Source organism: Electrophorus electricus, chromosome 4, assembly GCF_041902795.1.
Source record: "Electrophorus electricus isolate QZ-2024a chromosome 4, ASM4190279v1, whole genome shotgun sequence".
Classification (NCBI taxonomy): Eukaryota; Metazoa; Chordata; class Actinopteri; order Gymnotiformes; family Gymnotidae; genus Electrophorus; species Electrophorus electricus.
The window spans coordinates 7,940,815-7,957,051 of NC_137500.1; the positions used below are offsets into that span (position 1 = coordinate 7,940,815).

General features: G+C 42.1%; 2 protein-coding genes across 4 annotated transcripts in view; both read left to right on the top strand.

Annotated features, from left to right (window-relative positions):
- Nucleotides 1-55: 55 nt before the first annotated feature.
- On the top strand, nt 56-4,659 carry hprt1l (hypoxanthine phosphoribosyltransferase 1, like). Its single transcript, XM_027001014.3, has 9 exons — nt 56-179; nt 738-844; nt 1,481-1,664; nt 2,271-2,336; nt 2,428-2,445; nt 2,867-2,949; nt 3,434-3,480; nt 3,950-4,026; nt 4,119-4,659. The coding sequence occupies exons 1-9, from the start codon at nt 105-107 to the stop codon at nt 4,164-4,166; spliced, it is 705 nt and encodes a 234-aa protein (XP_026856815.1). The 5' UTR covers nt 56-104; the 3' UTR covers nt 4,167-4,659.
- A 1,189-nt stretch (nt 4,660-5,848) lies between these two features.
- The window catches only part of wwox (WW domain containing oxidoreductase), a 135,973-nt gene continuing 125,584 nt past the window's right edge, over nt 5,849-16,237 (top strand). The window contains exons 1-4 of one of the 3 annotated variants that reach the window (XM_035536298.2): nt 5,849-6,124; nt 6,400-6,464; nt 7,082-7,139; nt 7,311-7,480. In XM_035536298.2, the coding sequence (XP_035392191.1) occupies nt 6,018-6,124; nt 6,400-6,464; nt 7,082-7,139; nt 7,311-7,480 (400 nt within the window). In that variant the 5' untranslated portion in view covers nt 5,849-6,017. The remainder of the gene's footprint in view (nt 6,125-6,399; nt 6,465-7,081; nt 7,140-7,310; nt 7,481-16,237) is intronic. The other 2 variants (XM_035536297.2, XM_035536300.2) reach the window with 2 other exon arrangements.

Sequence of the window (16,237 nt, forward strand, 5' to 3'; positions counted from 1 at the left end):
CGGATTGCTGCGGGTAAATCCGATGAACAGGGCCAAGGGATTGTGACGTAAAGGGTTTAAACCTGCGGGGAGCGTCGCGCTGGCTCTCTCCTGCAGAGACAAGCATGACTACAGATACAGCCTACCGTGGAGTAGGCTGCATCAAGGACAGACCTGCAAGAATGGCCGCTTGTTTGGAGGTAACTTGCCTTTCATGTTTTGCATGCGAAAGGGGTACGCCTGTAATTTGTTTTAAAGAAACATGCAAGTATCGCTAGGCCGGTCATAGGCTAGCTCTGAACAAACGCAGGTTAAACTGCCATTTTCAAACACATAAGGTGTGGTAGCAGAATTGATCTTTTGTTTACGCTGTGTGTAGTTTTGCTGATATTCATCAGCGACTAATGTTCTTATTTTTACGCGTGCAATTCGTGATAACATTGCACACCTTCCCTCCCAACCGATTATAAGCAAACTGAGACTCCGCTGGTTAGAGCAGTTGCAGTTCAGCTTATACTACTTAATTTGCTTAGACTATTCTTACAGAGTGAGTTATTGTCAATGAACTTTGTCTAATCTTTAGATACACCTGTTATTTCTACATCTTTCACAAATGTATATTATCATTGATCTGCTCCAGAGGCAGGGGCCTAATAAGTTAATCAGTGTACAATCTATAATAAATATTAATGAACAGATCATGCTCTCGTACATGTTAAAAGCTTGTAAGTTATGAATCTTTATTTTTATCTTTACAGATATTTGATGATGACAAGGGCCATGAACTGAGTCTTTTCTGTGTACCAAAACATTACGAAGAAGATTTAGATAGTGTTATAATTCCCAATGGTCTTATAAAGGACCGGTAAGTCTCCTTGCAGACTAATGCTCCTTAATGATTTGACGAGTGAACTGGCAGGTTGCATAGTGAAGGTGGGCTAGTGTCTCAGGAACGTGTTATCCTTATTCCTAAAACAAGATGTTATCTGCTTGACTTGAACATACAGAGGAATGTATCTGTGTAGTGATATGATTCATCACTACTGAGCCAATGACCAGCAGCATTAGTGCCAAAATTCTGGGGCCACACCACAGAATGTGGAGGCCCTTTTAAAAATGATTATTATTTACTTGTGATTCTCTCCTGGGGCTGCCCTCTCAGTGTGTGGCCTGTGTGCCCCTGCCCTGTGCCAGTGCTGATGACATGGCTCCAGATTGACAAAAGACCTTGTGTTCATTCAGTAATTTTAGTTACTGGTGTCTTGAGATCCATAGGCTCTTGTGTGTAGGAGCACAGGATAAGCATATGACTTCAATTCTGCATTAAAAAAAAAAAATCTTACATTTCCTTGTGCATACCCTTTATGGAAACAGCTTTGTCTTTTGTTTGTTCTCCTGAAATTGTATGCCGGGTACCTCTGCTAAATGAACACATCCATTGTTTAATGCTGCACATTTCCAGTACAGTATTTTTATTTTTATTTTTTTAAATGTTCCCCAGGACAGAGCGGCTGGCCAGAGATATTGTTGGTGATATGGGAGGACACCATATTGTGGCACTGTGTGTGCTGAAAGGAGGGTATAAATTCTTCGCAGACCTGATGGATTACATTAAGGCACTCAATCAGAACAGCGATAAGTCTGTGCCATTGACTGTGGATTTCATTAGGCTAAAGAGCTACGCAGTGAGTGCCAGTTCTAAAATTGTCTCCATATTCATTTAAGGTGGGAAGTAGAGCCTAACAATCATACTTCTGCTTTCTTGGAAATCCTGAAAGGTTTATTGGAAAAAAAAAATACAAATACCAACTTGCTCTTTAGCTTTTTTGATGTGACATTTATTGGCTTGGCAGTATACGTGGCCTAATTGGATGTAGTTTGTCCAAGCCCTAGTGTTTTGACTTTCTGAAGAAGATTGCTAGCTCTGGTAGCTTCCTTTTTTGTGAATACTTTTTTCACATTTAGAATAAGCATACTCTTTAACCTCTGCTTTTTGGTACAGCAGTGTTTTCCAGTCTATCATCATTACTTCCTGCAGGTGGCTATTATAAATACAAGTGGACTGTGTTCAGTTGAGATCGTGACCCCTTTAATGCACACCGTTACATAATGAGCTTGCTGGGTTTTCACTTCTGCATTGCTACTCCCCATATTTTTATTTCAATCAAAGCACAATTCATCTGACTGGTGCAGTTTGGCTACTGAAACTTTTTTAACTGGAAAACTGATGTAGTGGTTACTTGCTGTCTTGTTAAAATATTGCTCTTTCCCCAAATCATCTCATGTCTCAGAATGATCAGTCAACAAACTGTGTAAAAGTTATTGGAGGAGATGAATTGTCTGCTCTTACTGGGAAGGTGAGGTCTGCTTTTATTGTCTCTTTGAAGATTTTGCAGTGCTCTGGAACTTCTATCATTTTGACTATAATTTATTTCACACTTTTAACAGAATGTTCTTATTGTTGAGGTAAGTCTCTACTTTTATTTATCTATATACAAATATAATTAGATGGAAATTTTCATACAAATTAAACTGTTAATCAAACTGTTCAAAGATTACGTGTTACGTGTGCAGGGTTATACATTTTTGTTATGCCTAGGTGGTGGTGGTGGTCATTGATGATGATGGATTGCTGTAGACTTTTCTTAGGCACAGTGACTGTTCCTGCTGGACTATACTGTAGATTTGTCTTTGAAAAAATGTTTAATCTAGGACTAGATTTAATCTAAGATGCTAGCACCAGGTGTTTTAATATTTTTAATTTTTTTAATTACAAAAATATTCTTGCTATCGTTGAGATGCTTATTTATTTAACTTTATAGTATGGTAATGCTAAAATATGTCAACCAGCATTGCAGTTTATTCCATTTCAATGCATGTGTTTCAGGATATTGTAGAGACAGGAAAGACTATGGAAACACTGCTGGCATTATTACATGACTGTAACCCCAAAATGGTCAAAGTGGCCAGGTAGGGGATTGAACTTTTCTTAGCTCTGTTTTTCTGATGTAACATTTACTGATGTTCTGTGTAGAGCTAAAACTAGAATCAGAATCCCTAGCAGTTCCTACTGAGCGACTTGAAATGTGGCACAAAATGTATAAATACGAATCAGCTAGGTACAATACGTGCATTTAATGTCTGAGTTACTCGAGTCACATGGCTATTAGCAAATAGAACTATTAGACAGAATATATACTATTCTTTTAATAAATAAATGGATCTATCTCCACTAGAGCACTACATGAAGATCAAATACTGTTTGTCTGAGCTTTGGAATTTTACCATTGAGCAGCAGTATGAAACCACTCTGCCCCTTGCTGTGGAAACTTGCTCAAAATGATATTTCGGTTAACTTTAACACACTGGCGTAATTAAATTCACTTAACATCACCATTTTCTATTTATTTATATAAAGCAGTGTTGAGTTAATTTGTTCTAAAATCAATTTTAGCCTACTTGTGAAAAGAACACCAAGAAGCTCGGGATACCGGCCTGACTGTGAGTCCCATTCTCTTAGCAATGATGTTAAATTTTACACTGACAAAAGAACCCTCTGCTAATGTTTTTGGACATGGCACTTGTGCTTATGCCGTGATTTTAGTATTCTGGATACTGTTAAGCCCTTTAGGCCCATTCTAGAAGCACAGATGTTGCTGTCCTTTCACCTATGTAGTCGGTCAGTTCTCAACCCATTCAACTAATTATGAATAGCCAGCTATAGAGTGTAGTGGCCATTAGGAGATACATTTTCACATGCTTAGTTTAATATTTAAAAAAAAAAAGTCTTTATATATTTATTACTTGTTTGGAGTGAGTGAATGCTTCTGTAGGCCAAAAACACTACTGTGAATTATAATGCAAAATGAGGTCATTCACTAACCAAGGATGTACATGAAAAATCTACATTAATCCTATATGCATTTTAGTGGTATAGGTTTGTCTTTTAATATTTTGTGTGTTTTCTCAGATATTGGTTTTGAGGTTCCAGATAAATACCTGGTGGGATATGCTCTAGACTACAACGAATATTTCCGGGATCTAAGTGTAAGTCGTTTAGAGTAATTTAAAGTGTCAATATGTTACTTGCAGAAGCAGATTCACTTCATCTTATTGTATGGATCTCACATTTCCTTCAGCACATCTGTGTACTAAGTGACAAAGCAAAAGAAAAGTACAAAGTATGAAAAGAAAATCTGAAGTGTTGGATGCATGAAGACTGAGACCACTGTGAACCTTCTGGCTGGCTTTGGTTGTTTTTACACATTCTGCATTTCTACGTTTCACAAATTAAACAGTATGGCTTGTAAATGGGCTTTGGTCACACATGGTTGCAGGTGTGAAATGTTATGATTCATCATTAAAATGGGTAGGTTTAGATTTTTAGTTGCTTATAAATATTATAGGAAGTATTGTTTTACATGTGTATATTTTGAGTTATTTCTACTGATCCCTTAGATTAATCTTTGTTCCAGGTTTCACTTTTTGAATTCTGTGGCAGTGCCTCAGGAAAAATAAGATATTATTTATGTTAGCAAGAGAATGCATAACTGTATATGTTCCAGCTAATGCTTTAAAAAGTATGGTGTGTTTTATTTATATACAGAGAAACAGAATGTAAAATTGTAAAAGGTGATGTTTTGCCTTCCTGGTTTACTACAATAAAATAATATGAATGTATGTTGTTCCAGGTGTAATTATTTAAATATAAATTAAAATGTGTAAGACACTAACCATAGTTTTGGAAACAAATTGTGTATGCTTAGTGTATTTTAGTTTAGTTTGTTTTGATTATTATTATTTCTTTTAAAGTGAACAGAAGAGTAGACTTGTAAATATGTTTCATATCCACATCCAAATTTATATTATCCACATTATATTAACTTGTCCTGAAATAGTGATATTTTAAAACTCTGGGGGTTAATCGTTAAAGTTCAGAAAATTGTTCTCAGGTGTGATTTGACATTTTGGATTCATGCAGCATTTACGTGCCCAACATTCATGAGTTAATTAGGTAGGCTATGTGCCACTAACAATCATATAGGCTGCTATTAAATGTGATATTGATATGCCATGCTGTTACAATCTGCTATCTCATCAGTATTCATATTTAACAAAAATGAATAGATAACTTTACATGAAGCACCTTAACCTTAGTTTCCATATGCAGTCTTTCAAGATGAGATATTTAATAAGCTCTTTTGTTTTGGTATTTACATGATAGCGTTCACTTTAATTTACCGTGACAAGGCGAGCAATATTTTAATACTAAATAAAATTTCCACTAACTATCTTAGCTAACCTAGCGTTAGCTAGTTTGCTAATGTTGGGGGAGTTAGCTATAGAAACCAGTCACTCAGTTAGCTTGGCTAACAAAAAAACCTGAATCTGAGGGTATGTTAGAACATTTTACTGCTGAACAAGACAGTGTTTAAAAATTATCAAAGCCAACAGTCAGAGGTTAAAAAAAGATGTCAAGCGAAGCTTAATATAGCTAGCATGCTAGCTGTTTCGAATCGGCTATCTGTGCCTTCAATGTGTGACCGTCCACATTAGCTGTCAGGCACCTGATTAAGTATCACAAAATAACTTTTATAAAACATGTTATTCGTAAATAAATATTGGGCGAAGGAGGGAGAATTGACAGAAAACAATTCCCAACAAATATCAGACGTGTAATTTGGAATGAACGTTAGTCGTCTGCCCCGTTCACTTGGGATTGGACGGGGTTCGAGTGGCACTGCAACCAACCACTAGAGGGCGTCAACCGGTAGCTCTTCTTTTCACCCGCTGCAGTCCAGTCCACTTGTCTGCGCTTTAATCCACAGACTGCTCGTACCGTCTAAGGGTTTAATCCCGTGTATAGCCGCGCTGACTACATATCCCAGAAAACCTTGCCTCCAGACGTCATTAGGGCTTTGCGGAAGTGCAACTGTAGCATTAGAGTGAATTTCTTTATCGTTTGCTGCTTGCTGGCTCCATAGCTTTTACACGGTCACCAACAAACCGACTGGTTTACACCCAAACTTTCGCAAGCAATGGCAGCTTTGAAATACGCAGGGATGGATGATACTGACAGCGAGGATGAACTTCCTCCCGGATGGGAAGAAAGGTCTACAAAGGATGGTTGGGTTTACTATGCCAAGTAAGGTGGCTTTATCATTTCTGTCAACAAACCAACATGGGCACAGCTAGCTAGGCTGTGGTGTTTGATTTCTATACATTTGCCATTTGAAATCATCTGAGCTCTTCAACCTGGCCCTAGTAGCGATATAATTTACGTAGCTGTAAATATGGTGGGCGGGCACTGTAGTTATTTAAGTTTGTGTTGTGACATTTAAAAACGATTGACTTGGATGAGTAATGAGCGACAACCTGTCCCGAAAGCACCTTTCATTTTGTCGTTCGTACACCTCGCAGCCACGACGAGATGAAGACCCAGTGGGAGCATCCTAAAACTGGGAAGAAGAAGCGCTGTGCCGGAGGTTCGCAGCTCACGCACCACGACACATGTTAAGCCCCCTAAAACGCTACGCCAAGCACACTCCCCATTCACTTTATTAGAAACAGTTTACCTTGTACCTCCATTGACAATATCAGTAGATACACCTATCTTATAGGTAAGGCAGAGAGGTGCATTTTTACAGTTACATCTGTTGTGGTCAGCCGTTCCTGCCCTGTCCTGCTGACAGCAACCCTGTTGTTATAAAGCGACTTCTGATGAAGAACTGGAGAAAGGCTAGGCCTTCATGCCAGTGCATAGGCTATGCTGAACATGTACAAGGTGTTTCAACCAAATACATGTTTACAGTCAAGTGAGCGATGTGTGTATGAGGAGGCGTCATTTATAGTCAAATCTCTCTTTCTGACTTTCGCTCTCTCTGTTTTTTAAAAGACATTTTTTGCTCTTTGACATAGTATTTAGTGCTGACGTGTGTGTCCTGTGTGCAAGTGGTGCACAATCATCAGGGAGGAATATTTTTTAATCCTTTGAAACATTAACATTTAATGTTGCAGTTGCAGTTAAAACAGTATTACAGGTTCATTAAACTGATGTTAGGTCCTTATTTTCACAGACAGATGCTTGTATCTTTTTGTGCAGATCTACCCTACGGGTGGGAGCAGGAGACAGATGACAAGGGACAAATTTATTATGTTGAGTGAGTTCTGTACGTTTGGTAGATATTTTTCCACCATAATTAAGCCTTTTGCCTTGCTTTTGAGATCGGCTTGTACGTTCTCTTCTCTGATCAGGAAGCATTACGTATACGGGCGTCTCTGCTCTACATCTTACTGATTTTATTTGCTTTTTTTCCCTCCTTGCCAATCAGCCACATCAATAAGAGGAAGACGTACTTTGATCCTCGGCAAGCGTTCACTGTAGAGGATGTGCAGGTGAAGCCCAAACGCTTTGACGGCAACACCAGCGCTCTGGAGATCCTACAAGGCCGTGATCTTTCTAACAAAGTCATACTCATCACCGGGGCCAATTCTGGCATTGGTAAGTTCTCTCTACACCACATCAGCAGTGCTTAGGACTGTGTCTAGTCTCTCTCTCTCTCTCTCTCTCTCTCTCTCTCTCTCTCTCTCTCTCTCTCTCTTTCCCTCGCTCTTTCCCCCTCTCTTACAAAACAAAGTGCTGCTTTTTAAGACGTTTTAGCTCTCTGACAAAGAATTAGGTGCACACTGACTGCAGGGTTGTTTTGTTTTCCAAGCCTGTGTGCATGTGGTGTGCAAACAGCAAACAAGTGATTACTTGTAATGTACAGAGGGTGGCGCTGTAGCACAGTGAATTCTAACAATGTCCTCACTTGCCTGTTTATCACTAAGACTGTATACTAACTGAAGCATTTATCTACATTATGCTTTGAATGATGCACACAAAAATCCACAAATCATCCCTTAATCCTCTGCGTGAATATCGATGTTCATTAGCGCAGCTGAATTGGGTGTCATTGTTAACTTTAATGAATAGGGTCTGTTTGAGCTGCATTAATGCACAACTCATAACATAATGGACTGGAGACAAATGCGTTTCCTGAGTCTTTCCACCATGAATCATCACAAGCTGCAGCCGTTCGGTCAGCTTCGCAGCCCGTCATAGCATGGCGACGGGGGACAACGAGGGCGCGGAGGCAGTCCGAGTAGCGTAAGCCTTCTAACTGTCCAAACTCGCACTCCTTCTGAAATGTCACTTTTGTTTGGGATTGGAGGTCAGTGTGAAATGCAATTCTCAACCTTGTATGACAGAACAGTGATTTGAGTTTTATGGCAACAGGTTAGAGGGTTAATGGGGTGAAGTCTTTCTTTTGACTTAATTTTGCTGATAATTCTGAAGATTATGCTGAAATTTGCTTTATTTCAAATGTACTCTGTTCTTGCTGTAGTCTTAATATATGTTGATGTGCTTTATATTGCCTTTAAGATGTTTTCTCTGAAATACTTAAGAATCACTTCATTAGGTACGTGTCCTTTATATCTTACCAAATAAGATACCACACAATTCACACTTCACTTTAAATTATAATCCCTTAATGCTGGCACCACTATTGTACACACACACACACACACACACACACACACACACAAATACATTTACACTATAAATGCACTTGTGAAATGACGTTTATGCAAATGTATATGACTATAGCATAAATTGATGTACATATTTAAAATATCCATACAACTGGAAACATTTGCAAAAGTGTGCAGAGAACAAGACAAGTCAGCATGAGTTAACTACATAACTGACTGAAAAACCGATGTAAAATTTTATTTCCCCACGTTGTATACTGAAATGTCTTGATTTCCTTTTAAGATTCTGTAGGCAAAATTTTGCAATGTTTTGTGTGAACGTAAAACGTTATGAGAAAAAAAACCCCGTGCTTAGAGAAACCTTATTACAAACCCTGATAAGATCATAAATGCACGCTTCACGATTTCCTGGTTTTAGATGTTTTTTTCTTCTTCTAACCACTAGAGGGCAGTGTAGACCTTTCGGCTGCACCTGACGCTCAACTTGCTTATTCTTAACTCATTGGAAATGAAGGTGCAATTTGTGAGAAGTCAGTGGTGATTAAATTAAAATTGAGAATACAGAAATATATGAAATCAAACAACAATTGTGACGTAATTGTAATCAATAATAATAATAGTAATAAAAGCTTGAATGTGTAACAGTTGTCAATTAGCATAATAATCAGTTTTTTACATATTAAAAAAAAAAAATTTATTCATTTTATGAAGCCTTCAGTTTTTAAACTTAATTTATGCTTGAATTTGGCACCACAACAAGCATTTAGTTCTTTGCTGTTCAGTGTCGTTTTGTTATTTCCAATAAAGTACTCTGTAATGTTTGTAATGTAACAAATACTGGATTCAGGACAAGATTTAGCTTAATATTGAATTTCAGTGGTAATTTTCTTAATTATATTTTTAAGGAGGAAATTATTTCCTTTGTAATATTTATGCAGAGTAACTGTCAGATAAAATATCTAAAGTTTTCTACACATAGTTCTTCTATTCTAGATGCACTCGGTAACTGTTCTTTACTTATAACTACTATATCTAAGAATATATTTGCTTTTCAAATTTCAAAATCCAATCCTTAATTCCTTTTATTGTCGTTCACGTTTTTTTAATTGCTGCAAATCTTTGTGCTTAAAGCATTCAAAAATGCCTTTCAGGAAGCAGGTACCTCATGCATTGAGAGATGAATATAATTTTTCTTCTGTGTGGTCTGGCCATTGTGGTGAAGGGGGCTTTGTACATGTCCCGTCCGACCTGCCTAGACTGCGGCTCAGTGCGCGGCATTAGTCCATTATTCTTCTGTGTGACCCTCTCTTACCTTAAACTCTCCTCTTTACAGTCTTTAATCATGGTAATAGAAATAAATGTTCTCTCGCTCTCTCGCTCTGTCTTTCCGTCCTTCCTTCTCCCCGGTGCTCTCTGTTAACGTATTCTCCTGTTGTGTTGCCGTACACCTGTACCTCTGCATTGATCCTGCAGTGCTTTTGACCCCAGCTGATGCCTCCCATTCATTCCCATTAGCAACTTGAGCGCTTTCCTTAATTCTCTTCTATTGAACCGACTAAAAGTTATTTACTGTCCCAAGCTCGACTCTCTTTGCTCTCCGACCGGAAAGGTCTGCTGTCACTCCGCCGCGCACGGACTGTCTCCTCTCTCCCTGCGTTCTTTACGGAATCATCGAAATCTAAACTTTACATTTACATGGATCTCACAAAGCAACATCATTTTAATTTTTAAATCTTTTTAGTCGGGGGGGGGGGGGGCAAAAAAATGCCTTCATACGAGTAAACAATCGCTAATTTGTTATTGATGATTTTGCTGCATCTTTTGACAATAAAAGCGGGGAAAACAACTAGACTCCCCTGCAGACGGCACCGTTTTCTTCTCTTCGTGTTATTTCAGCTATAGTTGTTGTTGTTGTAACTGTTGTGTGACTAAGGCCCCCCCCCCCCCCCCCCCAGCACGCTGTCGTGCGAGCTGCAGCTCCGCTCCCTGTGCTGAGAGGCGTCGCCGCTCAGGGCTCCTGCTCCACCGCTGCTGCTTGAGGCTGGAGGTGATGAGGAGGGACGGGTCTACTGTGTGTCGGCCTCTGTTGGGATGAAGGCTGCTGGTTAAGTGTGCGGTGGAGTTATTTTTGGGTCTGGGGTGTGCGGCGGGAGTCCCTCCAGACCCGCGCGGTCTCCAGGTGGAGGCTCACGGCCCCGGCGCTGGCAGTCTCCGATGGTGATGGATGTCGTGTGGCCGTCGCATTGCACTGATGTAACTGTATTTGTCTTGCCGTGTCACAGCTGTGCTGTGCAAATCCCTATATTTGTCCAGTGTCTCTTTTCGTTCATCAGTTTATGTCAGCAAGTCAAATCGAAGTAGTCCCGTCCCGTTCTGATATTACTTACATGATTTATTTATACATCGAGGGAAATGAGTGGTTTATAAATCCAGTTTAGATGCCACTTTATTGTTGTGCATTTTAACATAACCGTCTTTCTTGAACTTGACCACGCAGTTCAGCTCAGTTCAGTGGTAGGTAGAAATTTGAAACTTGCATAATTTATAATATCTGCTAATCTGGTTTTGGAAATGCTACAGGGTTTTGACTTCACCTGCCTCAACCATTTACTGTTGTCTTAGTGGTTTTATGGGTTCTAATCACTAGTATAAAAGTATTAGACTTATTGTTCTTTAAAAAAACCGAAAAGACAAGAAAACCAGAGCAAGAACTAAAGGAAAAAGACATAATAAAAAAGTGTAGTGTTTGTTTATGTAGAGGTCTGATGCAGGGTTTGTTTATGTAGAGATCTGATGTATTGTCTGTTTATGTAGAGGTCTGATGTATTGTCTGTTTATGTAGAGGTCTGATGTATTGTCTGTTTATGTAGAGGTCTGATGCAGTGTCTGTTTATGTAGTGATCTGATGTATTGTCTGTTTTTATGTAGAGGTCTGATATATTGTTTGTTTATGTAAAGGTCTGATGCATTTTTTGTTTTTGAGTCAAGCTGAAATGTGCTTACCCACGTTGCACTGCTTTACAAAACAGGCACTGCTCTCATCTCAGGCGCTGACTCCTGCATCGTGTTTTGGAGAATTCTCCACGTCTGGCTAGGAAATAGAGTGCATAAGGTTGCGCTGGGGACCAACAACAAGGCGTAGGGCATAGAAATTCTCTAGTTTATGCCTTCTGAAAAATCCCACGGCCTTTTTGCATTTAGACTTTAGCTGTATGTTTGGTGCCTGCACAACTGCAGGGGTATGTCTTTATGCCGCGGCTGTGCTCGTGGATTAGGACTCTGTCCGTCTCCGCCGGCACGGGGATTAAGTGCAGGAGTGACTCCGGGCCGAGCCGAGCCCCGGATTGAGGCTGACTTCTTCAGCATAACTACCATTAAAAGCATAACTACCACCCTCATATTTACAGCCTCTCTTTTTCTATGAATGCCTGCACACGGACACATGGCGGGAGGGAGGGATGGGGAGAGAGAGAGAGAGAGGTGCAGCTCACGGCATTGTTTAGGGGCAAACCTGCGGCACATGCTCCACCATGAAGGCTTGTCACTCACTGTTCTCCTGTAGCTCTGACTGTAAGACAACTGTAGTGCATCACTGGGTTTTCTTCCTTTTTCAGTGCGTTATATATGTGAACCAGCCTCCATTTTCTCCACTTGGCCTGGGCTGCAGCGGGCTTTAGGGCTGCTTATATTCATGTGGAACCTGTTATTTTTAGCAAACGGCTGAGGAAATGGAATCTGAGGTTTTTAATGTGCATTTCATGTCCTTTTTGATGAATCTGTTTATTGGCTATGTAATGAATACTAGGTATGGTTGGTTAGTCAAATTATTGAACTTTATTGGCCTTGGATAAAATTCTGGGGGCACGGCAAAACTGATGTAACGTGCAAGAAAATTACAACTGGGGATAAAAGGTTCAATAATGATTACAAGCTCGGTGCAGCTGAATAGGTGAGCGCAAGGTCTGTAAGGCATATATGTGTTTAAGTGTGAAAGTCCAGCCCTGATCGTATGGCAATTCAACTGGTTTATGGATCATTTTCAGCCAGAAGCAGGACGTGCTGGAGTGGTGTGGCTACATTTCTTGTTCTTTCTCTCATTGGCTTCCTCTCCTTCATCTGTCCGTCTCGCACCTCTGTCCGCAACGAGAGTGGGAGGAGCAGCCCTGGGTTGGAGGCAGCCATGGGGACGGGGTGACCGGTACGAGCTGAGGGCACGATGAAAAATTGTGGTGGGAGTCGGCCATGGCCACTAGGGGGTCAAAGCCGGAGCCTGGGGGGCGGCTGGGGCAGGGGGTTGGGGGTAATGGAAGAGCAGGAGGCCACTCAGGTGGAACTCCTCGCCCCACACTCTGGTAATTACAAACCATACATTTCACTTTGGCCCGTGACAACGCCTCGCCGATCTCAAATGAAAGTGGGGCGTTATTAATGGGGCGAATTAGAGCCCGGCACGGATATACGGGAGCACCGGACTCCACGTTTTAACCCCCAAAAATACATCAAACACTTGCTACACCAGGAAAGAAAAGATGATCTCACACTTCACCGTTTCGTAACCCCTGGACCAGGCAGCGGAGGGAAATGCTCTGAGCGGAGCACAGGCGAAGCTGCATCACCGTCTGCCCTGGCTCCTCTCAAAAACACCCTGCACATTACAAGTGAGGATGGCCGGGTCGTGACGTGGGGTTATTCCCAGCAAAGCAGTGGTCTGGCGTGAGAAGCGTTCTCGGTGCCATGTACCAGCCAAGGGGAACAAGGCTGTGGGTCTGAGAGGTCAAACGCGCCATGAAATGTTGACGTGGAGAGAGGAGAACCCCCCACCTCGTCTCATCCACCGCCTCGCTGCACTCCACCTTTTGCGTTTCCCTCAGACGTGAGCTGCTGATATTTGGTTGTGTTGCAGTGGGGGGGTGAAATCCCCCCAAGGACCTTCCCAGATAAAAGCAATAAAAGGGCATGTAGCAATACGTCTGGTGCTGGAGCTCCGTACCGAGAGTGGTGTTCACCGAGTCAGAGCCCGGCCGCTGCATCGGACCTGCCGTGGTTCTGTCCGTGCAGGGCGCTCAGCAGAAGCAGGGCTGTGGCCCGGAACAGAGAACAGCCTGGCATTAAACTCACTACCTCACCCGCGGGTCCATCTCCTTTTGTGCTGACGCCCCAAACCCTCTCACGGCCCTCGTCCCGGACGGAAGGACGCTGCCGTTAACGCACCCAAAAGCACATTCTGCTGGTTATCTCATGGCCATCGCGTGCTTGACTGCAAAGCACTTCCCCTCCACCATTAGAGAGTCTTTATTGGTTGGCATACACACCCACCTGATTGTGTAGCTAGAGGCGGGTGATGACCCATATCCTACCCGTACCTGTGTTGTGCGCGAGCAGGCCCGAGAGGCTGACGCGAGGGTGACGTAAGCGCGGTCTCACTCTCTCTGCTGGAGCTGACGCCGCTCTGCCTTGCCCCCCCCCCCGTGCGGCTGGGGGACCCCACATCTCTGTCAGCCTTACAGCTGCTGTCGTTACATCCAAATTAATGTCAGGACCTCTCTATTTTTCATAAATAACACCCAGCAGTCGCTGCTGGTGTTAAACATGCTCTAATTTGTTTCCCATTATGAAAAACATCAACGTCGATTAACTCATGTTTCAGCGCCCAGGAGCGGGCGTGCTTTTTCCAAGGTGACGGTGAGAGCAGGCTGCTGATCTCTCACCTTCCTCCCCCTCCACCACGTTCCTCCTTCGTCTCTCGGATTTGCCGGATCCGTTCGGCTGGGCTTAATTTGGCTGCGCTCCTCTGCTTTACATTTTGCGGAATGTGACCGGGCCGATCGGCGGGTGTTTGTTGACGGCGTCCAGATTTCCCTTTTCTCCGGACTCTCCATCTGCATTTACTGGGAGTGGAGCTCCTTCCATTACTCCTAATAAGGTGTCATATAATTTAATTCCATGCTTCACTTGTCAGAGAAGAGTGCTTATCCTCCTCCAATGTTGAGTTTTAATGGATATTACTCTTTAGCACTCGCCTCACAATTAGGGCTTCTAGTTTGCCTTTTAATGAAAATCAGATTAAAACTTAATCTAATTAAAGTTCATTTTAATCCACGCTATCATGCAAACTGTCTGTCGCTTGGAATCTTGCTGCCTCACAGTCAGACTCATTTAGCTTGCACAGAAATGTAGGGTTAGACTATCAATCAGGGGTTTTTTAGTGTGTGTGTGTGTGTGATTGTGTGTGTGCGAACAAATTGCTCCACTTCTGGAATGTGGCGTTATGAGCCTATAGAATTATCCTATTTTTTATAACACAAAAGATTTGGATCTGTTTGGACTAGCGAATCCATTTCTTGATTATTGCACATATGGGAAGTTCACACAAGTCTCTGTGGCGTATGTGAACTCCAGAAAACTTTCGTCTGAAGTCGGAAAGGAGAATAAAAACGTGTGTGCGGACGTGGTAGGTAATCGATGGCGCTTGTCAGGCGTGCTTTCTAGAGCTACCCTGTGCAGGTCGGCAGAGAGAGCAGGAGGGAGTGAGTAGCGGCTCTCCGTTTGAGATGTGTTGGCCTGTCAGCTCTTTTCTCGGCCATGACAGTGTAATATGTTTTACAAGCGCCGCAGCCAGGGCTTACGTGACCGTGTCAGGGAGCAGAGCGAGAAGGCAGCAGGCGTGTGCCGAGCAAGGGCGCGCGCGCACGCACGCACGCACGCCTGCCCTAGGGGTTGACCACCGGCCCGGCTCCGTCACCTGCACTCCGAACTGAAGTGTTGATGCTTGCTAAAATGTTCGCCTCTGGATTTAATTAGCAAACCGAGGCAGCGTGAATGAGAGCAAATGCCACGACATTACTGCTTCTAAAAGCCGGAGACGGACTTGGGGGGGGGGGGACTTGGAGTCCTGGCTGTAAAGTAAAACTTTAAGTCTGGAGTTTACTTAGTGTGTGCTTAAAGTCTCAGTAAGGCATGCTCTAAATGCTCTGCTCTAAATGATTATTGCTTTTCTTAATTATTAATGTCAAGCTTTGGATTGTTGTCCTCCGTCTGAGTCTGAAACCTCGGTTGGCATGTCTATTTTCAGCTCTGTGTGCCTCTGCATCTGATGCCCGTTCTTCCTCTTAAATTGCTGATGCCTGCTTTAGGGAAACTTTAAACACACTTTGTGTAATCAAAGGGACAATGCAAAAGAGCAGGTCAGCAAAACATCCTGAACAGTACCCCAACTCCCCCTAAATATAACAGTTGTTTTGGGCACCTTTTTTTTTTTTTTTTTTTTTTTGGTGTGTTTGGTAGAGCAGAACATTTAATGTTCTCCCCGTCATCCCCATGTAATTAGCTCAATTTAGCTCAGTAGTTTTAGCAAAGTGTTTCAACCTTTTTGAGTCGAAATGACCCATTTATACTTGCGGGTTTGGAAATGAATTTTTCCTCGTATCTCTACTCGTGGGCCATGTTTATCTCGGGAGTGATAACAGGCTGCAGGATGATGGGAGCAGAGCCGGCCTGGCGCGCGGTGAAGCCACGTAATCCTTATCTCCCTTGCTTTGAAGTGCCACTCTCATCGGACGGGCAACAAAGTTTCTCTGTGCTACCCATACAGTTACGCTGCCTCTGTTTTATCTGCTCTAAAAAAGCCCGAGACACGACAATGAAATGTGTTCTTTAAACACTTTTAATTCCCTTACATCTTACTGTGACTGCAGACAGCACCTTCTGTTACAGCGGCCGCTAC